General features: G+C 43.0%; 1 protein-coding gene across 1 annotated transcript in view; it reads right to left on the bottom strand.

Moving 5' to 3' along the window:
• The window catches only part of cpamd8 (C3 and PZP like alpha-2-macroglobulin domain containing 8), a 40,843-nt gene extending 16,043 nt beyond the window's left edge, over positions 1-24,800 (bottom strand). The window contains exons 1-30 of the mRNA XM_018673443.2: positions 24,050-24,800; positions 21,598-21,749; positions 21,040-21,062; positions 20,166-20,331; positions 19,761-19,813; positions 19,147-19,164; positions 18,395-18,449; positions 18,168-18,281; positions 17,842-17,926; positions 17,601-17,709; positions 17,231-17,458; positions 16,933-17,103; positions 16,686-16,814; positions 16,348-16,546; positions 15,940-16,106; positions 14,541-14,690; positions 14,146-14,307; positions 13,889-14,031; positions 13,062-13,124; positions 11,874-12,105; positions 9,975-10,128; positions 8,411-8,541; positions 8,209-8,260; positions 7,693-7,991; positions 6,760-6,828; positions 6,517-6,673; positions 6,170-6,346; positions 4,391-4,472; positions 483-639; positions 33-107 (exon numbers count right to left, since the gene is read on the bottom strand). Coding sequence (XP_018528959.1) covers positions 33-107; positions 483-639; positions 4,391-4,472; positions 6,170-6,346; positions 6,517-6,673; positions 6,760-6,828; positions 7,693-7,991; positions 8,209-8,260; positions 8,411-8,541; positions 9,975-10,128; positions 11,874-12,105; positions 13,062-13,124; positions 13,889-14,031; positions 14,146-14,307; positions 14,541-14,690; positions 15,940-16,106; positions 16,348-16,546; positions 16,686-16,814; positions 16,933-17,103; positions 17,231-17,458; positions 17,601-17,709; positions 17,842-17,926; positions 18,168-18,281; positions 18,395-18,449; positions 19,147-19,164; positions 19,761-19,813; positions 20,166-20,331; positions 21,040-21,062; positions 21,598-21,749; positions 24,050-24,135 — 3,858 coding nt within the window. The 5' untranslated portion in view covers positions 24,136-24,800. The remainder of the gene's footprint in view (positions 1-32; positions 108-482; positions 640-4,390; positions 4,473-6,169; positions 6,347-6,516; positions 6,674-6,759; positions 6,829-7,692; positions 7,992-8,208; positions 8,261-8,410; positions 8,542-9,974; positions 10,129-11,873; positions 12,106-13,061; positions 13,125-13,888; positions 14,032-14,145; positions 14,308-14,540; positions 14,691-15,939; positions 16,107-16,347; positions 16,547-16,685; positions 16,815-16,932; positions 17,104-17,230; positions 17,459-17,600; positions 17,710-17,841; positions 17,927-18,167; positions 18,282-18,394; positions 18,450-19,146; positions 19,165-19,760; positions 19,814-20,165; positions 20,332-21,039; positions 21,063-21,597; positions 21,750-24,049) is intronic.
• Positions 24,801-24,888: the final 88 nt, after the last annotated feature.

Here is a 24,888-nt window from a genome sequence, read left to right as displayed (position 1 = left end):
ACTGTGTGTGACTGCAGTGACATACTGCTTACCTCTGTGGTTATTCCTGTCTCTAAGAGAGCTGCTACCACATAAGCTGTAAGTGAGACCTTCCCGTGGATCCCTCCCTGCAGACAAAGGCAAATATTAACTTTCAGTTACTTCCATATCTCATCATACTCACAGAGGTCTTATTTCATCCAAAAATTCATCTCATTAAACCATGTAAACTCTAGGGCAGCTATGGGGTTGGCATTTAGTTTGAAAATGTCTGCCTCTAGAGAAGTAAACAACTCAACCTTCACTTGTCCTGAGTATAAATATTTAGATAGATGGAGGTCTGACAGTGCAAAATTAGCTTTCACCATACTGAAAACATAATTATACAGAGGGCTGTAAATTCATACAATATGTTTAAAGCATCATACGATTGCCATCCAAATAGTCTAGTCCCAATCCATATTGTCATTGTCTCATGGACATCCAAACAGACACAGGCCTACCTGCAGGTCTTTGTTGAGGATGCGTCCCATGGCGGGGAAGGAGCCATCATCCCGTTGATGTTTGATGAGCCAGGACTTGGCCGCTCGAAGCTCCTCCGGGTCAATGAAGATGAAACCCCGAGACTGAGCAAAGGACTTCAGCACAAATGCCGTCAACCTACAGGAAAGGAGAAACAGAGGTGGAGGGATGAGACAGATAAAGATGGGGGAAGGTGAAGAGAAGGGGGAAGGAGATTAAAGAGGAGAGTTAATCAAAGCTTCATTAAAACATATGCTGGCACATCCCCCAAAAATACTTAACTATCAAGAGTTTAAAAGCAATTGCTTTTTCAACAGAGAGAAGTTTTTCAACTGGTCATACTCTCTCAATCTGTCAACAGATGGGGAGGGGGGCTGATAGTGAAGGGTGTAGATGAAGGGATGTTTTTGTCAAGAGGACTGGTATGTATAGATGGTTCTGATGAAATGGAAAAAAGAAAGGAAGCGAGGAGGGTTTGATCACCGCTACAGGATGCGGCAGCTGCACTCTTGAGAAATGTGAAATCTCACACACGCCAATCGAGTACAGTATGTTTCAGCATGTGCGTTGGAGATTCCCCAAAAGCAACTTATATAATAGACAGATCCCAGGGATGAAGGTTGTGAATCAGGCTGGCCTGGGAGTGCAACTGAAAGTTTATGAGCTGCGGTTTTAGTGGGCCACGGTCGAGAAGGACCAGGGGAATCACGGAGAGAGGCCAAGGTCAGCCCTAGGGGACACGGCTGAGCTAATAAACACACACTCATCCATAAACAACAGACCTCCCGGTAGTGGTCAAAAGCTGCAGTCTTTGAACAACTACTCCTCAGTGACAGGAAGACATTCCATTACAGCACCCCTGACCACAACTGACTTATAGGATGAGGCAAGCTGCTTATCATAAAAAGAAAGAAACACAAGATGGAAATGAAGAAATAAACAAAACAGGTCATGCTCTGGTTTCTCAATACGACTCGTAAGTGAGGGCACAATCCAAGTGAGAGCACCAGGGGAGATGAGTAGGAAAAGAAGAACTTTGCTCCCATAAAGCAGAAACATTAAATCTTCCCTGGCTGAAACCTGGATGTTATTCTTCCCCCAGAGACAAAACTAGGGACGAAGCCGCAAGCCTGCTGGAATTTTTATAATGTTAAGTAATATCATGTCACAGGCTTTAAATGTCAGGCCCCAGGGAAAGGTACTGGAAAGTGTAAATATGATTTGGTTTGGGGAAGGAAGGAAGCACTAGACATGTTCACTTCCACCACTCAGCCCTTGGCTGTGGTCACCCTCCCCCAATTCTCCCCCTTCGTCCAATTTTTCTTTCTCCCATTTTCTTTCTTCCCACTTCTCCCAGATCCCCTCTCTGAGCTTCCCTTATCCAGCTCCATACTTCAAAGGGTAGATCTGAGGTATTTTTTGAAAGACAATACATGCATGTGCTCCACGATAAAGCCTGGGTTGATAAGCTTAAAGGGGAATGTTATGAGTTGGACTTGAAGAAGGTGTTTCTGACTCCTGTTTAAGTGGTTTTTGGCATTCACTTATTAAGATGTATCAGTGTGCTGTTTCAAAAAGTATCCACAGAGGTGCATTTCATAAACTGGAGTGCAGCAACATATTACTAACAAGGGGTTAGAGTTAGAGATGACATCATGGATTAGGTGCTACTGCTGCTACTACAGCAACCAAACTGGGGTAAACTAAATCAAGACACTAGTAAAATGTTAGTGATGGTCTGCCATTGAGGGCTTTAGTTTTACAAATGCAAACCTCTACAGTGACTCTATAGCCAAGCTATAGCAAAAGAAAGAAAGAGACATTGGCTTGCCAGTTTGGCAGAGGATGGGAAATGGATATTAGGTTAATACAGCTGCAGATATCAGTTCTTTCAATCTCTGGTATTTACCCCCCCAACCCCACTCACATTGTCAGATCAGTCTCTGGGCAGACGCAAATGCCATGCCAGCCTCAACATGCAGAGCCAAGGACAGAGACTTCAGAGAAAATGAAAAAAATATACTGCCCCATGCTTAAAGATAATTATATAAAGAGGGAGTAAACTTTTGACATGTTTGTTATGAGCATTTTTTTTAGTTTAGCTGCAACCTCAGCTTTCTCTTTAAGGCAATATGGAAGAAGGTAAGGAAACCCGAGGGCTTGCTTTATTGTAAAATTATCTTTTTAACTAATCAGTAACTTTGTGAGTTAATACACTGCCACCTTGGACTAGTTTTTCAAAGGGCTGTATACTGTGAGGACTGGGATGTTGTTTTATATGTAAAAACCTTGTGAGTCTTGCTGAGAATAATGGTAGAAGATACAAAGAAAGATTATAAAATCCAAAGAGTGAATCTACATTTCACATTTGGAATTAAGGGTAAGGTTGAAATTAGGATTAGGTTTACAGGTGGACATGTGGTCACAAGAGTTATAGCTGGAGTTCAGGGGTTAGGGAATAAACATAGTCAATGAAAGGTCTTCACAAGTATAGAAATAAAATCCTATACATGTATGCACAAACCCACACCTGAGCACATTTTCCCCTTAGGTCGGTGCTGCTGTATTTGCAAAATAGAAGGTAGTTTTCATTCACCTCAACATAAAAAGGAGCAAGGGGTTAAAAACCTACTCTATAACTCCCATCATTCTTCATCAGTGTCTCCCTGCTTCTGAATTACATTAAGTCAGTGAACTTTCAACCCACTCTGTGCAGTGTTAACAGCCTTTTGCTGAAGAGATGGCCAGCACTGTGCACCATACCATTACTGCCAGCCCTTTCATTATGTTCAATCTTTTCAACACATCCTGTCAATTTCCACTCAGATACACTTTTACAAGCTGGAATACATTAACACTGCATTACAGGTGCTTTTAAGCAGGCAGTAAATGCACTGCTCCACTTGTGAACTCTGGAACCAAAACAAAAGCTGGGCTTGTTTTGGATGCAAACATTGTTGTTGATGGATTCATAAAGTGTCTGATGCAGGTTTACTGAGGGTTCACCATCTGTGTTGTGCCCACAACCCACACTTGTTGCCCTGGGCGCCAAGGAAAACTCCAAACCACTGCTTGTTACATCCTCATATCCTCTCACAGTCATCAGGGGAAGAGTTCAAGGTTTCCGTGGCAGTTTAATGTTACCAATTACACCCAGGTAGTGAGTCATTAAGAAGCATGCACCACTTCCATTTTCTAGGCCATGTCCAAAAAAAAAAAAAAAAAAAAAAAAAAAAAAAAAAAAAAAAAAAAAAAAAAAAAAAAAGGTAGCAAGCCATTTGGGGAAGTGGCTCCAGACAACTTATAATAGTGTCTCCAATAGTGGCATTAAGAGCTCCACTGTGGGGCCAAAGCAGCATGGGTTCACTCAGTGCGACGGATATGAACCCTGATTAACTGCAAATAAATCTTGACAGCTTTGCCGACCTCAGGGATCCAATTATGCAGTTTGTTTATGATTCTCTGTCATTTATGTAACCTGCTGTTTCACAGTGTTAGCTCTATTAAATATCATAATACCCACCTCAGCTCATAAATCAACCACAGGTATGCGCATTGTGCGTGGGCCTCAAAATGCAAGCAGTGGAGCTCCCCATTGAGAGCATCGATTTCAGTTTTATAAATATTATGAGATGGTTCGGTCTGCTTCTCTACCTCCAGGGAGTGTAAACATGAAATAAACACTCAGAGGAAAAACTCACCAGTGATTTAAACACACCAACAGGAATAGATTAATTTGAGCACAGCGTACTGAGACGCTGATAAAAACTTCATTGCTTTGGCCAGCAATCTATGTTCCAGTTAAAGCTGAAGAATGTGGCTACAGCTAAGCATAGTTTGGCTGGTATGAGTTGTGTAAACTTCAACAGATACCCCTACAGTGACTTACCACATACTGCCAGAGGAATCCCTCTCTCCGAAGGCACTGTAGGAACCATCCTGCCGTTTGTAGGTCAGTTGTCTCTGGTAGCCTGGATAAGAATAAAGAATGGGAGAGATGGTGGGAGAGTGTTTTCGGCAAAACCAGTGGCCAGAATTATTTACAGACTTTTACAGAGCCTGTAAAGTCTTTTGGAAATCCAATTTTTTCTACCCATCATCGCAGATACTTTGATAAAAGATATACACTAACTGCCAGAAATAAATGGGCAAAACTTTGAAGGCTATATTTTACAGGTGGTGCAAAGATTGGCAAAAGCAGCATTTCAACATGTGGTACTGTCCCGACCTCGAAATGTTCTTTGGCCATTCATTTGTTCTTTTTACGCAACACACAGAGCAACCAAGTACAAACCTGTGGAGAGAGGTGCAATGAGCTGAATGCGAGTGATGTGAAGCCCAGTGAACTTCACCCAACTCTTTTACGCACAGCGAGCTGCGCCTGAATGTATGAACGAAAATACCAAGTGTGCTCGGACATGCCCCTGTTGTTATTGTGCACATGATGATGAAACGCTTTGCTCTCGTCATTGTGATTATGCAATTGAAACAGAGTAACCAGGCAAAGGTGTCCAGGTGCTCCACACTGTGATCAAAGAGGGTGATTCCAGCACAAGCCACTTATTTTGTTTAAAAAAAGGTTATGAGAATAATAGAATGTTTGCTACTGTACTGTGTAGAGCTCAGGAGATGAATTCCAACCTCACTCTGTGAGGGTTTTTTTTTCTGTCAACCTCAATGTCAAATTTCCAATGTCAGGATGATATAAAATAACTTGGACTTTGCCACCTGATCAAGGCTTACACAAAACTCTGCAGGGTGGCCTGCCCCTAGTACGGCACATTAGGAAAATTCTAGTGTTCCTGACGATAAGTGATCTTTACTCTGGGTAAGTGGAGGGAACAGAGGAGGTGGAGAAAAGCCTGGTCTGGGTAACTGTGAGTAAAAACATCCAGCTTCATGTTCCAATCCATGATCCAGAGTATATAGTGCCAGCCAGACCAAGACTCCTCTGTCAAGAAATCCACAGTTCCACAAACAAAATCCATTATCCAAGGTAAACTCCCCTCCAATAGTTTCCAGAAAACCCAACAACAGTATACAACTTGCCAGCAATTAGAAAACATTCCTTCCTCTCAGCATGAAACCATTTTGCACACAGCTGGGCTAGAAGGGCTTTGACTTGCTGAGATTCATGGCACACTTTGAGAGCTTAATTGACGCTCTTGTTTCCTCTGCTTAAACAGCTGCTAGCTAACTAGAGGTAGGTCAGCAGGGATTTTGGGAATGCGGCGCACCTCTGGATAAACATGTCATCCGTTATCTCACCAGCAGACCGTGGAGAGAGACAGGTTGAATCTGTGGTACCAAAGGCGATCCTTCATCTCGAGATCAAATACTGGATCACTGATCCAGGTTTGTTCAAAAGAAGTAGTCCAAGATAACAGTTTCTTATTAGTACTACTGATTATGCCTCTAATAAATATCTCTCAATTTTAAACATTTTGCCGGCAATCATATGAAAACCAGTTTACACCGAGAACATCAGGAGGAAAAATCTGATCAAACTGATTATTAAAATGACAAGTAATCAAAAGTAAAGTGCCCAAAACTCAAATCCCTATTTCCTTGACACATACATTCTCTAGGATAAGATGCATTAAAAATATGGTCTTAGAGTACAGTGTATCATGAAAACCAGACTACTGTTAGGTTGCAGTCTCTTTACCTTGCAGCAGATAGTCAGTTGCTTCATTCTCCACTTCAGGGCTGAGCTGCCTGGTCTTCTGCAGGTACTTCAGAACGAAAACGTTGGGGGCAAAGTGGATCATGTTCTGCTCCCCACATCCAAAGGGAAGCCGCAACAGTTTGTCCAAGTTATTAAGAGTAGGCCCCATGACATCACCTGATAACACACACACACACACACACACACAGACACACACACAGACATTAGTTATTCACATTGCACAGTACAATGTATTTTCAGTTCCATTCCAATGAAAAGCTTGACTTATCTACTTAAGCGTAATAATCAGTCAATGTGTCTTGCACAAAATAATACAGTAATAATACCAATCATGAATGCAGTGGCCCTCTCCGATCCAGGCACCATGTTGTGAGGAACCCCCAGAGTGAAGGCCTCATTGTGGTTCTCATCAGAGTCTTCCTTCCTCCAGATCTTAAATTCTCCAACTGAGCCCCAGCCTGTTGAGAAGCCTATGTGACGCACCTAGATGGACAAAGAAATAACTGTTTAAATGACAAAAAAAAAGAAATGAATGCAACTAGTGTATAAATGCCATAAAAGAGTCAAACCTGTCCAGGGAATTGGCCCGCCCAGTGGAGGATCACTGATTCATTGGAGGGATGTAAACCATGTCCCACCTAGGAGGAGTAACACAGTCAGGCTAAAGGCAAACACACTTTGGGAGGAATACACATTTGTAATCAACAGTCTGTCATATTGTTTTTGTTTGTATCCTTTGGTCATACCACAAGTGCTCTCTGTAAGGATCAGAACACAAATAGAAGTGTACACAAATAGACAGCAGTCAACAAGAAAACATTACAAATCAGTGAACCCACTTTAGAAAGCAACTGGTGCTGTTTTTGGATTCCCTCATACTGAGCACTAATAACGTCCCTCTGCCAAGTGTTAGTGACGCCAGTGTGATTCACTCACCTCCCACACACAATCACAAACACAAACATACAAACAGACCCATGTAGAGAGCATTTCCTCTCTGGTACTAGAGTTCAACTTCGTAATCACATTAAACCAAAGACCATGCATGGCCAAGCCCCACAGCTCCATTCACCCTAAAATGCCACCCTCCGCAAGAAAATAAATGAATCCTATTTGACTGTAATATGCGTTGCTCTTCTGCGGGCTTTTAATTACTGCCTTTGGTGAATGGTGCAAAGCTAATGCCAAGGCTGGGGCCCAGGGAGCAGTGTGCCAGCCACAGAGGGCCATGCGAGCACCAGGCCACGGATCACAGAGTGTCCTCAGTGACATCAGCCCGTTAAGCGTGACCTTACAGGAAGGCAGGCCAGTAAAAGTGGCGCCAGTCCTCCTAACACACAGACCCCATGGCCTGCTGAGTCTTTTTCACCCTCCTCTGTTTGTGTCAGAGTGTCTACTCATGATCAAAACACAAATCTGTTGCACTTGTTGGCACAAGATACTTTCCATGCTCTATACTTGTAGAACAACCTTTTTCATCTACAGTTCCCTCATCCCCTTACCTGTACCACTCCTCCCTTCCAACTGATCCAGAAGCTGCGGAACTCATCCCAGGAGAGGATGCCTGGTGTGGAGGCACTGACCAGGGGCTCGCCCATCTTGCCCAAGGAGATCCAGGAGCGAGTGTTTTGCCTTCCCCCAAGTACAATCTCTAGCATCTCTGCGCTGTCATGGGGGCTGGCAGAGAGCGCAAAATGGGCATCGTTGTGGGTCTTCACCGCAACCTGGAACTGGTTCATCTTGGCCGGCTTTTTCACATACTGATACTCGTACTTGTTGGGGGTGGAAATGTGGATCCTCTCTGACAATGGAAATAGAAAACACACTCAGGCATTTAGGGTTGGTAAATTCACGGTATCAACAGTGTGCTAGTATAAACTTTATGCATAAATACATTGAAGAAATATAACTAGGAACTGGCTACAGCTAGATACTGCAGTGTTCCATTAATCTCTTGAATATGAGTGTAATGTAATGATATATCAATATATAATAGACAAAAATGTGTCTGCACAGACCATTAGGACAGAAGAAAACACTGTAGGTGTATTCTCTGGGTAGGCCCTCTGGCTGCAAGGAGGAAAAATTAGACATGTTAAGAAAGTAGAAAAGTTGTGGACGTATTATCTCAATAAAATTCTAACTTAATTCTGAATAACTACAATACGTGAAGAAAGTGTTCCCTCATAAAGTGACATTTATCAATATAAGCTCTCATACCTCCACCAAGACAGTCCTGCGAACGTAGTCCAGGCCAGTTGGGGTCCTTCTTTCGTCCACGTCATTGCCTGTTTTCCCTGTCTGCAGTCCATCTGAACAGCAGCTCGGTTCACTGTAGGCAATGGCACGAGCTATTGGGCAGCAGAAAACAGAAATCAGCTTTCCTTCTTTCAATTCTGTCACAACACAGTGTCATAATAGTCTGGAGTGTCTGTGGATTTCACCACAAGCCAGTCGCCAGCTCCCTGATAAACTATGGTTGACGAAGTCCAGCAGTATGGTGTGTCAGGACCAGCTTGGTTGTCCTGACACTTCAAATCGAATTAATGTTACAGAAAAATTCGAACAATATCACTTGAAACCTACATTGCAGTTGGAGACGACAGGGCACTGTTGTTTTGATGTTTGCCAATTTCAATCTCAAGACACATCCATCTGTAGCAGTAGTCATAGTACTAGTAGCAGTAGTATAAGTCACTCTTCATGTGGGGTGGATGTAATAAAAAATATCATTATCATGGTGATAAATTATTTAGGGTTTTGAGGAAAACATGGTCATGTGTTTGAAGCCGCAAATCACCACCGATCGCTGGGTGAGGCCTCGTCTCCACTGTCTTACGGGCGTTTGTGGTCACCGCTCACAACATACGTTACACAGGACAAACATGTCTGTAAGAGGACTCCCAGTTCTCTCGCTGAGGAGTACATCGGAAATGTGGCCCTGTGCCAATGGCGTCTCTTTGTGTGTGTGTACTGAGAGGGAAACACAAGGGGCCAGGGGACTAGCAGTGGGGCCATGGGGGGCCCATTGACCGCCAGTGACCTGCAAACTCATCAACATGCCACTGAGTGTCACAGCACAGCTCTGGTTGCTCCCCCACTGCTGGCCTGCTTTGTTCTCACATGTGCTCTGGAGGGGACTGTTTGTAACTCTGGGTGGGTGACCAGATCACACACAGCTCAGCTCCTTGGCCAGCAGAGCTCTCCTAAGTCAAAGGCTTGCCTTTTTGTAAGGCATCACACCGAGGGGGACCAACAGCCTGGTCAAAATGCCACACCACTTAAGAATTCAAATGATGCTATTTTCATTATGCAGGATGTCCTAATCTGAACTGTTTACAGGATCATCACCACCTTGAATCATTTGTTCAAAACAAACACTGATCCACCCCCATTTTGCTAACAAAGAACTCTGGGGCATACTGTAAAACAGCTTATCCTGTATTTATACAATAATCTACTTCACAGCATTGCATAGAGACAAAGTTGTTCTATTCCAAATATTTTACAACACAACTGAACAAAAATAAACATGGCTGCAGAGAGGTGTTTTCTCCAGTGTTGCAAAATGTGATGAATATTTTGACCAACTAACCTGAATTTACTTCAACGGTGCTGACAAAATATTCATGGCTTCCTACATGAAAAATCATTCACAAGGAATATCATTTTACCTCCACCCATACAATATAGTATTCAAAATACTAATAAAGTAAGTAAGGGGTGATGAAGAAATCAAGGAGTCCATGAGGTTATTATTCATTTGACTGTTCTCTGCTGGTACCTGTGATATTAGCAGACCCCAGTTCGGTGAAAGACAATACAATGGATGTGGGAGTAGCTTCTCCAGGAGCGACACATTTCTTCCTGGTAAGGTGGTGCTTTCCAGGATGGCCGACAAACTTGATGCCCTTTGGAACTGATACTTTAACATGAACCTGGAGAGAGGAGAGGAGACAAATCAGAGACAATCGATCTCCTCTGACAGGGCTACAGTGACATCATTTCTGCCAGGCACGCCCCTCCCTCATATAGCGTGTTCCCCTCAAAGCTCTGAAAGCGAGGGAGACTTTTTAAAATCACATTGTGAATTTTCCATGCTGACTGACTCATGCTTCTCAAGCTCCCTGAAGGATTAAGTTCCACTCATCGTCCAATTTTCACAGAGGGCTCAGTAATGCAGAGGGATGTTTTAACTGTTCTTTATCCACACGCCACAAGTCATAAATAACTGAGCAGAAAATATAGGAATCACATGTTGCTGTGGTGGACATCAAAAGAGGGGCTATTCTGGTTTGCATATTCATCTAACATGACATCAGGGCAGCACACGCACAGGCCATTTAACAGGCTCATCTGCAAACATCATGATGTCATCTGTGTGGAGCGCAGGATGGACCCATTTATGGCCAAGATAGAGCTTAGAAGGCTCTTCAAAGTGAGTACCGAAACATACTTCTGGGCTAATCTCATATCTTCACATACAAACCTGTGCTTCATTTAGACACAATTTCCAGTCCTCTGTACCCCTGGGTCTACCTACCTGCAGTCATCCTATAACAATCCTTGCCTCCTTTTATCACACTGTTTTGATCACACCGATTTTTAAGATTGGTTCTCAGCACCTGGAAGATGTTCTATGTCTTCTCTGTAATTCACAGTCTTCACACTTCTGCCTAAAACTCTTTAACTTATTGTGTTTAATGTTATTATGGATTCCATTTACTTTATATCATACTTCTGTCTTTCCATATTGTTATTCTACTACTGCTACTTCTGTCTGTCTCATTGTCAAAATTCTTTAAAGTCTTTATCTTTCTACTGATTTTGAATGGTCAGTTTAGCACTTCATTGCTTGTTATTGCTAATTTCCACTCTTGGCCCAAGAAGGAGGTAGACTCTGAATGTGTCTCAGGAGACACATAGGTAGTCGTTAGCTGCTCCCTTTCATTTGACAGTGAGATGTAACACTATGACAAACACTGAGTTTAATGCTATCCCGACAGATGTTACCCACACATTACAAGTGTTACATTACATTACAACCAGGTTGACTACTGCCACAACAAGGACACTGTGAACAAGGTCAGAAACACCTGCTTCCTGGGTACTAAAATTATTCACAGTGGAGTTGGCAGGGCACAACTGGGCTACATAGTCACCTACATTTATTTTTGTGAAAGTCATCTCTATGAGGTAAAGCAGCTGTGGTCAAAATCAAACTATCCTCTGTATTACAGAGTTCTCTTTCTCACACTGAAAAGCTACTCTACAGGAAGACGGTTGAAAACAGTCCAATTAATGCTATTTTGTGACAGAAAAATGTAAAAGATTTTTGTAAAGGATGAAAAAAGATTCAGCACTTTTAGCTCTCAGTTTTATTCTATATGAAAATAAATGAGGATAATTTGTCTGGAAATGTGTAATATACTTTAGAAAATGGTCAACAGTAATTTTAAATACACACAATCTGTAGTCAGTGGGCTAAATCATACAACAGCACAGATATGGCCCTTTAAGCTGCACCTGTGTAAACTAATGCTATTCTTGACATCTTTGGGAATATGACTCATTTGACTTGTTTGTTTACAGAGGCAACTGCTAATGAGTCTTATTGCAAATTCACAGTGGAAAAGTAACAAGTTTGCTTCCTGCCCATTTGCCCTCTCATTCATCATCTTACCTCAGAGCATGTTGGCAGGTAGTTGTAGACAGTCAGGGGAACTTTGGTCTGCTCCCCTCTGATTAAGCTGTAGGGCAACGTAAAGTCAACAAAGAAGGGTTTGAAGGTACGAAGCTCCACTCTCTTTGCTAAGCCCAGCCCCTTCTCTTCAGACAGGCCAACGGCTTCTGTCACCCACGAGGTAATCGAGTCCGGCACATCCAATCGCAGGTCAGCTTCCCCGGTTTCAGAGCTGTCATCGGCACATGTCAAGATACAAATTGAGTGGCAGGGAAGTAAAAAGATTTTAGCATCCTTTCATGGTTTTATTTAAGCAATAAAAAGGCACAGGCTACAAGGACGGGCTTGATGAAACACTGTAGATCACTTTTATGTCAGGAACACCTGTGTCAACACCAACACCTGCACACATGTAACTACAGAAAACAGGATAGGTGTGAGGGACAGTCAGGTGTTGACCCAATCTGTTTCTTTGAATGAATGGGCTGAGATCATTATTGGCAACACATATTTAATGTTGGTCTTGGCAAATGTCACAGGGCATAATAAACTCGAAAAACTGCATGTACGCCCTTCCTTTTGATCAAAGTTGCCCAAAATCCACTTTAATAGACTTTTAAGGGAAATCAGAGCTTTGGACTTCACAGGATATTAGGCAGAGCTGAAGTCCCATCCAAAGGAATCAAGCATATGGAAATCTATGGACAACTCATTTTTATTGGCTGAAAATGAATGGAAGGAGCTGTTGAGAAAGTGACAGTCCGTTCCAAGATCGCCCAATTTAAATGAGGCACATTCACACCCAGAGGGGGGAAATCTTGGATTCTGCTACATGATGGAACATCCATCTTCTCGGGTACAGATTTAACCAGCACCTTTCCTCTCCTTTCGCGTTCCTTCCTCCTCCCAACAATCTGTCATCTGATCTTCACTCTTTCCGTAACTGCACTCCTTTTTATCCTCACTTCTCATCTTTTCTTGCACCCTATGAATGTATATCTCCTTTCGTTTAACACTCATTCGTTCTTTCAGGTTTTCATATAGTCAGTCTTTTCCTTCTCTCTCTTCTCTTCCAAATTTTTCTGCTCTCCTAAATGTGGCACACCTGATATATTTAGCCACAGGCATGTAACACACACACACACATACACACACACAAGTGAAATATTTATATGAAGATTTAAATACCTGACGTTGAGGCAGTGCCACACCCAAGTCTCTGGGAAAAATGTACGCCTCCGCTTCTCTGCTCTGCAACCAAAACACAAGCTGACATCAATAAAAGACTTCAGCTGCTCACAATAAAACAACACCATAATTGGAAAATGTATTATTCTGAATTCCACGCTGACATTCTCTGAGTCACGTCATGTGTTTAATGTTCATCACTAGAATGAGAAGTATTCATGGCATTGAGGGAAGTAGACCTAAAATATGGAAAAACCAACAAAACTAATTTCTTTTGTCATGTTTTTCTCTGCTCCTTCATTGCTCAATTCTGAGACCTCGTTTAACCCAAGCATGACAAATAGTGAAATGTGTATTACTAGTTTATAATTGTTTGGATCATGAAGTAATTATTGCTCTCTCATGGGCTTGGTTTCAATTTCATTGTTTTCAGAGAAGTACATGACCATTAATAGTGGGTGGTCCAGTCAAAGATCACAGTAAATTTTCATCAATAACTTAACTAAACAGCCAGTATGTGAATGTCAACAACTGAATATCCTTGAGCAAGACAGAAAATCCAGCCCAACTCACTCTTTGTTAAGGTTCAATCACACATAGTTAAGTTTGTTGTATCTGATAACATGTTTTAGTAACTTTTTGATTAAAGAAAATATTTACATTCAGAGGTTTTTACCTTTTAGGGCTTTTATATCAGTACAGAAAACTTTTCTAAAAGCCACAACTAAGGAAGCTGGAACAAGACAATATTTGAATTTTTAGGTATCTCAGAGTGGTTAGTTGATGCCCAGAGACCGGCTCTGATAGCTCTATAGCAGCTCCTTTACCTGGTTGTGGGCCGAGAGTGCATGGCAGCCACTAAGGTGGAGGTGTGCGGCTGAAAGGCAGGAACGGCCTCGTCTGTGTACATGCCTCCGCTCTGTCGGTGGTTTAAACTCACCATATCTGTCATCACAACCAGCCCTGATTCCTGTGTCAAACATACAGAGAAATAAAAACACACACACACACAAACAAAAGATTATTATTATTTTTTATCCCTGTACCATCGCTGTGGGCCCTTTAACTAAGTGTGTGTTCTCACTGTGAAAGCAAAGCGCGCATCCTTGGTGATGTCCCAGTGCCAAGGGAACACAGATGACCGTCTGCGTCTCTTTGACGACAGCCCAGGCCACCAGAAGTGTCCGTCATCTTTAGGAATGCCGAAGGCATCTGAAACATCAAAATCTGCCAGCTCTTTAAACACCTGCACAGAGGAAACACATTCATATAAGCACACAAAACACTGTTATGAACACAAATGCTGATCAGAGTTACATACACATCTGGTGAAGTAATATCTTAGAAACAAATGATCTGTTAGTAAAAGCCAAGTCCTTTCTTCTGCTCTATTTCTATTGTAAGCCACACAAAAGATACATTTATCAAGGTGAACACTGTCGCAGTGAAGTTTCACTGTAAACTATGAATATGACAGACCTTGTCAGGACTGAGCTGGAAGTCAGGCTTTAACAAGTAAAGGCTCTTATCCACAGTGGCCACACAAACACAGGAGCCTTTCTCTCCCCGAACACGTAGGGTCACTGGATCCCCTGGCATGGACTCATTGGTTGACAGAGAAACAGACACCTGCAATCCAACCAACAGAAGATACACAATTGAAATACCTACAAAAATAAATTTCTAAAGACCAGCACACATTTCAAAACCACTTATTCTAAACCACAAAACTACACATTGAGACGAATCTTCGGCAGTAGGGCTGCTACTAACAATTATTTATGCCCATATTTTTTATGTAGTCGTTTGTTTGATTTTTTAAATTCATCAATTACACACTGGCTATAACAGTGCAAAACCTGTACAAAGCCTGTACACATGAATGATACAAAACAAAAAAATACTAGCAAATGCCCACATTTAAAAAGCTGGAGTCACAAGATGCATTTTTGCTTGATAAGTTACATAAATAAAAGATCAAATTAAAACTGCAGTAAAAATGTTGTAATTAATTTTCTGTCAATCAAATTATCTATTAATTTACTAAATCATTTCAGCACTAGTTGGCAGTGTTGCCTGACAGAGTCTGAGAGGCAATTTGTGTGTCATTTGGAACAACATCAGCTCAGTGGTGCTGAGCGTTCAGATATGGTGGAAAACAACAGGTCAGAGAGTGGAAAACTACAGCCTTTGAAAGAGGAGGCACGGTGAGAGTCAACCATAAACTTTCACCCGTCAAAACTATTTTTCAGCGATGCGTGGTCACAAATTAGCCCTGTTAATCGGTTCCGCTGCCCTCCTTTCACCACTCCGTAACCTGTCATCCCCTTCTGTCACGACCCCACTCATCTGCCTGCGGCCCGCATGGCCTCTGTCTCATCATGCCCTCATAACCCCCTCCCCCGACACACAGACAAGCATACACACAAACACACACACAAACACACACACACACACACACAAGAGTGTTGTAATGGCATACCAGGGAGCTGTAAATACTTCAGGGAGTTAACTCCACCTAATGCAGGCAGGAACTGGGGATCTCTCCCAGGCCAACACAGCTGTTTGTTTACAGACGTTACACTGTGGACTGAGTTGGTGCATGGATACTTGGGCTCAGCTCCAAAATGTATACAGAATGTGCACCATTTCCCCCAGGTTTGTAGTAAATGCTATAGAATGTGGTTACTCTTATGATGACTAAAAATCCTGAAGTAACTGTATATTCAACAACATCAATGTTTGGAAACTTACTGCCAGTTCTCATAAGTTTAACATCCCGATGTGTGTTAATACACCAAGGTAATACAGATAAAATACTTTTCTCTGGATAAATTGAATGTATAGAGGGAGGCTCTTTTTCATTCTCTTTCCAAACCTGGTTCTCAAAGTCGGGCTGGATAGGGATTTGCAGGCTGTCTGTGACACCCTCGCCATTTTCCCTCACGTAGTAGACCAGCAGACGGCTGAGGGGTGCCATGCTGTGACTGACAGGGAAACGTAGGTAAGTCACACAGCTGTCCATCTCGACCTGGGAGGAGGAGCCTGCAACACAGAGTGGCAGAGTGATGTGAGGGTAAAGAAAGGTCACGAGGGTGGCATACCTGGCATTCTGATGTTGAGAATGTTGGGAGCAAAAAAAAAAATTACATTAGTAACTTACATCCTAAAAAAAGACCAAAGAACAGGTTTATCCAGGGTTTTCTGTGCATCATTATTCTATCAACACCCAGTGGATGAAGATGCTGATAAGGTGGTAATAACAGGAAATGATCCCGGTGCTTACCGGAGGCAGAAGGAGGCAGGTGGGTGGTGTGAATGTTTTTGTCAAAGGTGACTGTAGCTCTTTTTCCTCGGTGTGAGGCTGTCAGGTTGGCTGGCTGTTGGCCTGATAGGATGATGTTCCCCCTGGACGCCACCTCGTAGTGCAGGGTGAAGTTACAGGGACAGGTGGATTTGAGAGCCACTTCTGCCTCTTGGCCGACCTATACACACGGAAAGATACAACCACGCTGTCATGAGTCTTTTAAGGATAATAATGTAGCATTATGATGTATTAAAATCTTTGAACCCGAAAGAAACTCAACACTTATAGGCACTCCACATTTAGAGGGCAGCACTTACCTTGAGTGTGATGCTAGGACTCTGGATCTGAATGTGACACCTGCTGGGAGAGTACCAGCTACTGATGGACAGGTAGCTGGGCAGGTACTGGTCTCCGACTGTCTTTCCATCAATAGATGTCACCTTGGTCTGTGCAATGCAAAGACAAAGCACTCTAACTCTTCATAAACTGCTTAAAATGACCTTTTCACCCTGTTTATATTAATCTAAAATAAATCTAGAAACTACTGCCACCACAACCACTGACCTCTAGCCAGACATACTGGGCAGCAGTGGGGATGGAGGGGATCTCAAAGGTGGCCTGGCCGTCCTTTGAGATTAGTTCACTGGTGTAGACGTTGTCTTTGGGGGTCAGCTCTGCCTTAACACGCACCCTCACTTCATCAGCTGGGCTCCCGTCAGGGTAGGTCACCTCAATCTACAAGGAGAGAGTTCATAGGAGTAGGTTGGGAAAAGACAAAAAAACAAAACAATCAGCAATGACCTGGTTTACCATTAACTACCAGCTGTAACATAGTAAGTTAAAGCTGCTTTCGTTGTCTCACCTTCCCTTTGTAAGGCAGACCTGGCTTGAACTGTTTGCGCGTGTCCTTGGAGTACTTGATGTCAATGAGCTGTTTATGGACTGGTGTTGAATCGTCAAATGTGGTTTGCCTGCTCCCATCTATGCTGGTTACCGACGCCCAAATGCTCACCGTGCCCCTGAAGTGGTCTGCTACATCCAAGGGCATCATGTCCTTGACGCACAGGCTGAAGTTCGCAGAGCCTTTTATCTAAGGAGAGTGGAGGAGAGATCCCGTTTGTTGTAATCATTATAGTTAACAAATCTTATTTTAATACCAGCTTTGACATCTCTGATAAATTCATAAACAGGAGCATTAAGATACGAGTTGACCAGGGGATAAATAAACTGACCTCCATGTTTTTAATCACAGGATGGCCCATCTCATGACGGTAGTAGCCCACTCCATTCACTGTCATATTCACTGTCAACTTCCCTGTCACTGGTTTCCCAAAGGTATACCTGTACAACATTGATATGTCAGACCTCTACATCTACAAGACAGCCAAGGTCAGTGAATCATGAAACAATTAAAAAGCATGATGAATATAGTAAAGCATAAAACAGAGTTAAAGGAACCATCATTTTACTTACCTGGCCCTGACGGTGGCCCGCTCACATGAGTTCAGGTCACGGATGTAGCGAGGTGGATCTATCACCAACTCAAACTTGGGCATCACTGTGAGGAAAGCAACAGAGTATTACTTTTCAGATACACATCTACAACTGTATGTCGTCAGTATTATCTCTTGTATTGCTTTTTAACGTCTTTCTGTTGTTGATGCATAACATCAGCATATGACTTATAGATGTTAAAAACACGACAGAGGACGACTGACAGCACCCGAACTGTAGAAAACAATAAAAAGGACTTTCTTCTTTGTTGTGCAAACAACTGTCTTGCATGTGCTGGTCCTCACCATATTTCTGCACTTCAAACGACTTGTTATAGGTGTGGCCCTGCACCTCCACAAAGATAAACCACTCTCCAAACACAGGCTGGTCAGACAAGGGGAAACTCATGTTCACAACCCCTATAGGAGAGAGAAATCTAGTTATCACGCTCATCGCCTGTGCACTTGACAGTTATTGACCATACACCAACATATACAGTTCCGACACAGCAGTTACAGAAGATGTGCCTTACCACAGCAGACAGATTTAAGACTCTTCCACTGGACCATCCTGGACCCTCTTGGATCCTGAAAGATCAAATTAGGAGATCGAAAACCAGTGTTAAGATTACACACTTCACTTCAAGGTGCATACTGTCATTACACAATGGCAACATCATATATTGTGCTTGCTGAGTCGGGCCTAACAGTCCTTGAACTGAACTTGACCCCCGAGACCTAGCTCCTGTCCCAGACCACAGTCAAAATACTTTAACAGCTTTTCCTGAGGTGATATATATGCTGCAGGTAAGAGGGTAGTAAAAAAACATATATGTGTTTGTCGCTAGCTGTAAATCATGCACAGGCTTCCAGAAAAAAAGTTTCTTATGAAACAGGAGCTTGTTATTTGCCCTACAGATGTCTCACTAAGACTAAATGATCAAGGTCAGCAAGTACAGGAGAGGGAGACACTGTATGTGGCGGGCGATGACGGGGTACTGACAAAGGCAAAGACAAGAGAGGAGAGGAGAAGAGAGGAGAGGAGAGGAGAAGAGAGGAGAGAAGAGAAGAGAAGAGAAGAGAAGAGAAGAGAAGAGAAGAGAAGAGAGGAGGTTCCTTTCATGTTGTTTATCCTTGCACTATTCCAAAGAACACCCTGTTATCTAGGTGAGTTGCCTTGACTTCTGCTCTGTAATCTCCAGCCAGACTGGGAACTAAAATTGCCGCTGTCCCCTCCCAGATGTGGCTCTGCCAACCCTGGGTGGTCCTGCCAGCCTCCACTCACCAAAACATACGCCTCAATCTGCAGGAAAAAAAGGAGGAAGACAAGAACAAGATGTTGTGAATTAGATTTCCGTAAAGCCTAGAGAAGATCCTCTGCATCTTCCCAGTGCTTCACCCCTCTCATTCCTTATCCAACAATCATCCATCTGTGAAAGTGAATACTGCCCTTTACCAGCAGCAGACCTTTATAGCTGCAAACATCAATAAACCGTCTGTCTGCACAGTTGCAAAGTATATTTGGAGCCATTGCTAACATTCCAAGAGAAATGACTCGAGCTTGGCTTCTGTAAATAGGTGACTGTACATTTCTCTGCACTCAGGGGCAGGCTAGGTTTCTTCCCTTAATTTCACCAATTAGAGATGGAAAAGTAAGTTTGTGCTAAATATTATGTCGTTCCATTGCTATAGCGATATGGAATAAAGGTGAATATTGCAATTGAGTCACATAAACCAAGATTTGGGCATTAAGAATTTTGATTTGTGTCAGATTGGTTTTTGTTCTTTAATGTTTCTCTGCCCATTCACCTCATTGATTGGTGTGTAATGTCTGCGGCGATTTTAGATGCATGTGCTGAAAGTGCAGCTTATAATTGCATGACATAAATTTTCATTTACCTTGTCATTTACTGGCCTCAGATCAGGGGTGACTGTGTAGACATTGATCAGCACTAGAGAAAGAAAAAGAAACACAGTATTGTAAAGGACAGCAGGCTAACACCCTTTGAACATGAAAACCTTTATGCATTTGAGCAAAGCTAGTATAAAAGCAAAGTTGGCGCAAACAAAGTTTAGGTACATCCAAATCAAGACACAGCATAATATCAGTATTAACATAACATAATCACAGTGCTTATTTCTATATTGGTTGTTCAGGTGGAACACAGCAGCTACAAGAAATCATCTTTAAACTGATTTTCATTCAGTCTCACTCTATGACAAAATTCCTACAAATGAGCCTCAATTCTCTGCATTTCTGTGCAGTGATTAACTGATTAACTACCAGGTGCATTATGAGGGAACCTTTATGTTTGGGTTTGTAGATGGGCTTGTCAGTCTGGATGAAGACAGCTGTGCCCTTGCTCTCCACTGTGACGGTGGTGTAGTTGTGGAAGATGTAGCCTCCCTCTGCGAGGTGACGGTTGCCCCACACCTTCAGATGGGCTTGGCCTCTTAGCCCAGAGGGAACCTGGTGGCACAAACACACACACACACACACACACAAGCACATACATAAAAGCAAGCACAAGAAGAAGGATCAGGGCTGGATTTACTGAGAATGAATTAGGTCAACGAGGGAAGGATCAAATGTTTACTCTAGACTGCTGTAGTGACACACAATCAGAAATGATTCACCTTGATTCAACATTTTTTTAAACAATTTTTTTAAGGAACGAAAGCAACAGAATAACAAAAGAGCCGCATTTAAACACAAGAGGAAGATGCCAAGCTATAACACTGCACACTACACATGACTGTATTTCACGAGAATGAGGGTGGAGGTTACAGGGAGGGGAGAGCAAGCAGGGGAAAGCGAGAGAGAGAGAGAGAGAGACAGAGGGGAAGAATCGAGTCGTGCATACTAGATTGATCTATTCCAGCCTTCGGGGGCGGCGGACCATACATGCACGTCAACAGCTGTTGCATATTATATTGAGGCTGTTACCTTATTCCCAATGAATGAGCAGAGACAGATGTTGCATTACAAATAATGTTAGTGCTGATTTGCATGTTGCCTGAGGAATGTGCACACAACGGACAAGAGGTTCTCACTACTGTGCAGCTGTCACTGCTAAACGGCGCCGTGCATTTTAAACATGTCTGTAGAGCAGCATGCACATACTGTGGGACACCGCTTAGAAGACAAACGCAAACTAAGTTGCGCAGGCAGACTCACCTTTAGTTTGACGGTGCCTTTGTCTAAAACAGAAACAATGAGATCATTAATGTGGAATATTTCTACACAGCTTGCCATACACTTATGCATCTCAGTTCTCTGTAATACTATCAATAATCAGTGGTTATGAGACCTACTACACTGTGGCTGTGGCTGCCTGGAGGTTCTCACCCTGGGTTAGCAGGACATCCAGCTGCAACCTGTCTCATGCCACTCTGAGGCAGAGCTAGCACTGTGTATTAATTATGCTGTCAAACAAATCACACGCTGTATACACTAAGTGGCCGGTGGGATGGGCTATACTGATGCCTCCAATCATAGATAATGTCTGAAAATCCCTGGCTGGTCAGGAGCGGACAATCAGGGCAGAGGTCAACTAGGCCAGCACTGTGTGTGTTCCTCAATCTACGTATGTGTTTTTGCCGATGTACCTGCCTGTGTGATCTCAACATCCTTTGAGTAAATCAAACAAAAAGGGGGGTATATCTTGTAGCTCAACTTGTTAGCGCAAGTCATGTATTGCGCCAGCGTAACCTTAGCTTCAGAATTTGTTCTCACCGAGCACCGAGCTGTGGCTGTGGGCTACCGTCTGCCCTTTCACCGACAGCTGCACCTGGACGCGGGTTTCTGCTCTTGCGTTGAAGATGGTTATGCTCACGCTCTCCTCGACGCCCGCCCGAAACACAGAGGGTGCGGCGACCAAATAGCCCCTGGGAGGAGAGAGCAGGGTTGAGAGAGAAGGATGGAGAGGAGAGGAAAGGGGGGCAGAGAGCAAGGGAGGGAGGTGAGATGGAAGAAGAGCAGAGGACGTGAGAGTGCACAGGGGAGGGAAAAAGTAGAGATGGCAACAGAGAGGTGACAGCAGGAGATAAAGGAGAGGTCAGAGGTCAGAGAGGGGAACGTGACAAGAAGAGGATGGAGGTAAATGATGTATATGTATAAACATGAAATGCGTCACTGTTTTGTTTTTTAGAGGCAAACCATCACTGACATCACTTGCCATCCTTGTTTTTAAGCATACACAGCAGTGTCACTGCATTGTGCGGATAGCACAAGCATAAATTCACACTTCTTTCTCACTCATTGCTTCCAACTTTCTCTCTGACCCACGTGCACACATACACAATAAAACACACATACAAACAGGAACATTCCACATGGATTTGTGCAGCGAGATCGGGTTTAATTGCAATGGTTACCAGGGACACGGTACCTGTTGGCCAATGAGCTTTCTGCTTGGGTGTTTTCTTTGGGTGGTCTGGCACCTTCTGACAGAACCTTGGCGTCTGTTTTTGAAAAATAACGACTGAGATTCCACACAGTCACTCTGACATTTAATTGAGGGAAGGAGCCTGTCACTGAGGTCACAGAGCAAAGGTCATTCTTTGATGATTATATAAAAAAGCCTGGAAAAAAGGCCCAATTTAGGTTTTATTTGGGTGAAAGGAGTATATCACTCAAGTAACAGACGCAGAATAATAGGAGCTCTTTCTAGCTAACTCCTTTGAGTGTGGTATGTTAGGGGTTAATTAGGGGTGTGTGGAGCAGATGAGAAAAGCGTCCATCAAATGATGCATTTGAGTATCATTCAGTCACACTATTATTTGTGAGCATATGCTGATTTGAGAAAAGCAAGTCAGCTATGCCACCCACACATGGCAGGCATACCTGAAGCAACCAAATATCTCTGTGTTTGACCAATTCTACTTCTAAAGGCAAACAGGCCAACTCAGCCCCTGAAAACTTAACTGGAGATCACACAAATTAGGAGTGAGCAAAGCTTTGAGCACAAACCCAATCGCATGCCTGAGAGAAAGATCAGGTGGTTGGCATTACAGCAGTACTGCATTACAGCCGGAGGCAACTTCAGTTCCTGAGAGAGAGAGTCATGAGAAAATCCCCTGGAAAATAAGGCTTCGGGAGAAGGAAGATAATACGAGGAAATTGACTCTGTGCGTTTGATCTACAGCGAGTTTAACCAGCTCTCGGATGAGCCTGGATCAGGTGGTGGAGAGACCATGCTTATTTCAGTCACATGGCTTGATGTACTCAAGTTCTCATTGTTTTTGCCCAACTCTTGTCCTCAGCTGAGAGCTGGTCAGTGCCTGAGAAGGATTTGTGTTCTCCTTTGTAGGTGAAGCCCTTAACAGTCAGCTCTGTTTTAGTTCAGTCACATGGTTTTATGTTCTTAGTCTTTTGCTTTTTGCCCAAACTTCACCCTCAGCTTTGAGTTGTTCAGTACATGACAGCAATGTAAGCTCTCTTTTGTAACTCAAGCTTGCATTTGTCTGCATTTTTGTGTTTATTTCCTACTTTGAGCTGAATTCCTTACCTCCCCAGTGGACAACCTGGAAGAATTGTTTACAACTCTTCACTATTAACACAACTCTCAAGGTCAGGATTAAGTCCTAAAACAGCTGACAGCAGCCTGGCTGTTGGCGTGGAAGAGACAAAAGTCAGTTTTACCTATTCTGCTTCAGGGTCCAAAGGAGTAAACTTCTGGCTTCTGACACATCCCATTTTTTCACCTTAAAATATTTGTTATTATCAGTGCCTACTATCAAGTCGTGGTCAACCACAACATGAACTGCAGCGCAGGCTACCTCTCAACGTATCACTCTGTATAACTGCACACACAAATCCACCAACACAACCTGTTATTGGAATGATAAGTCTGGAAAAAACAGATACTACAGTTGTTGTGATACTACAGTTACATGTAGTAGGCATTAAATCCTCACATTATCACAAATCCTATGATAGTAGAAGTGACAGATAAGGATATGATTTATGCAGCAAATATTACAGATCAGTGATCATAGTGCTCTGTTGCACATATCTTAATGGAAAGCACAGCGTTGTTATAAACACGGGTCACATAAAGAGAAAAAAATCAGTATTTTCCAGCATATTTGGATCAGTGTAGCTGAAGTGAATTTCCGATTGAGAGCATCGGAAACGCTTGTAGTAAGCACAAAGCGCTGCACCACATGCAACATTGGCTACTTACTGTCTTTCTTGTGCATAACTTCTGCTCACGTTGCAGATCAACAAAGTCCATGAAAGACTGAAAGCTGTCAAAGACAACCGCAACATTTTTGGCCTCAGTAACCGAGATACTGCTGGATATCGTCTCCTCTCCCTTCTGAAGAAGGAGGCTGGATCTTTTAACTCTGATGAAAAAGTTAAATGAGATGTTAACAGTCTGTGTCTACAGTCCTCTCAGTCTATCTATCCATTGAGGTTGGTTGGCGTTGATAGGTGTGCAGAGCTTCGTCCGGAACCAAAGATCAACTTTTTGTAATCATCCCACTTCGCCAAAATCCAGTTCCAAGCAAACCGTGCTTTTTTTCTTTCTTTTTTTTTTTCTTTTAGAGCCCAAAGTACACGGACAGTCCTCTCCCATGTGCCTTCACCCGCCCCGGTTCCGTTCTCTCATATTTCAGCATTACAAATTGCAAGCGTCCTCCCACTCCTGCGCGCAAAAATGTCACTGTAAAGAACTGTTTGACATGTACAATCCGTGCAACGCTTCCCCCTCCGATTGTTCCTGGTGATCTCTCTCAAGTTGGTCGATCCTTTTTTTCCGCTCCCCTACAGCAGCGAGTCAGGAGGCGATCAGCGTCAGGCTGCGATTCATTCACTTCAATACCTCCTCTCACGTCTCTGCTGCGAGAGCATGACTAACCCCAGTGTAAGGAAAGAACACAGACCCTGCGGTTTAAACCACTATAAATTACCTGCACGTCACATACTCTTGGTTCTGTTGACATCTCAAGAGATCTACAATCTCAGCTAGATCCTTAAGCGTTGAAAAACATCACAAGACCGCCACGCTGAGAAAAGAGT

The sequence above is a fragment of the Lates calcarifer genome, linkage group LG17, assembly GCF_001640805.2.
Source record: "Lates calcarifer isolate ASB-BC8 linkage group LG17, TLL_Latcal_v3, whole genome shotgun sequence".
Taxonomy (NCBI): Eukaryota; Metazoa; Chordata; class Actinopteri; family Centropomidae; genus Lates; species Lates calcarifer.
This window is presented reverse-complemented; position numbering and strand designations above follow the sequence as displayed.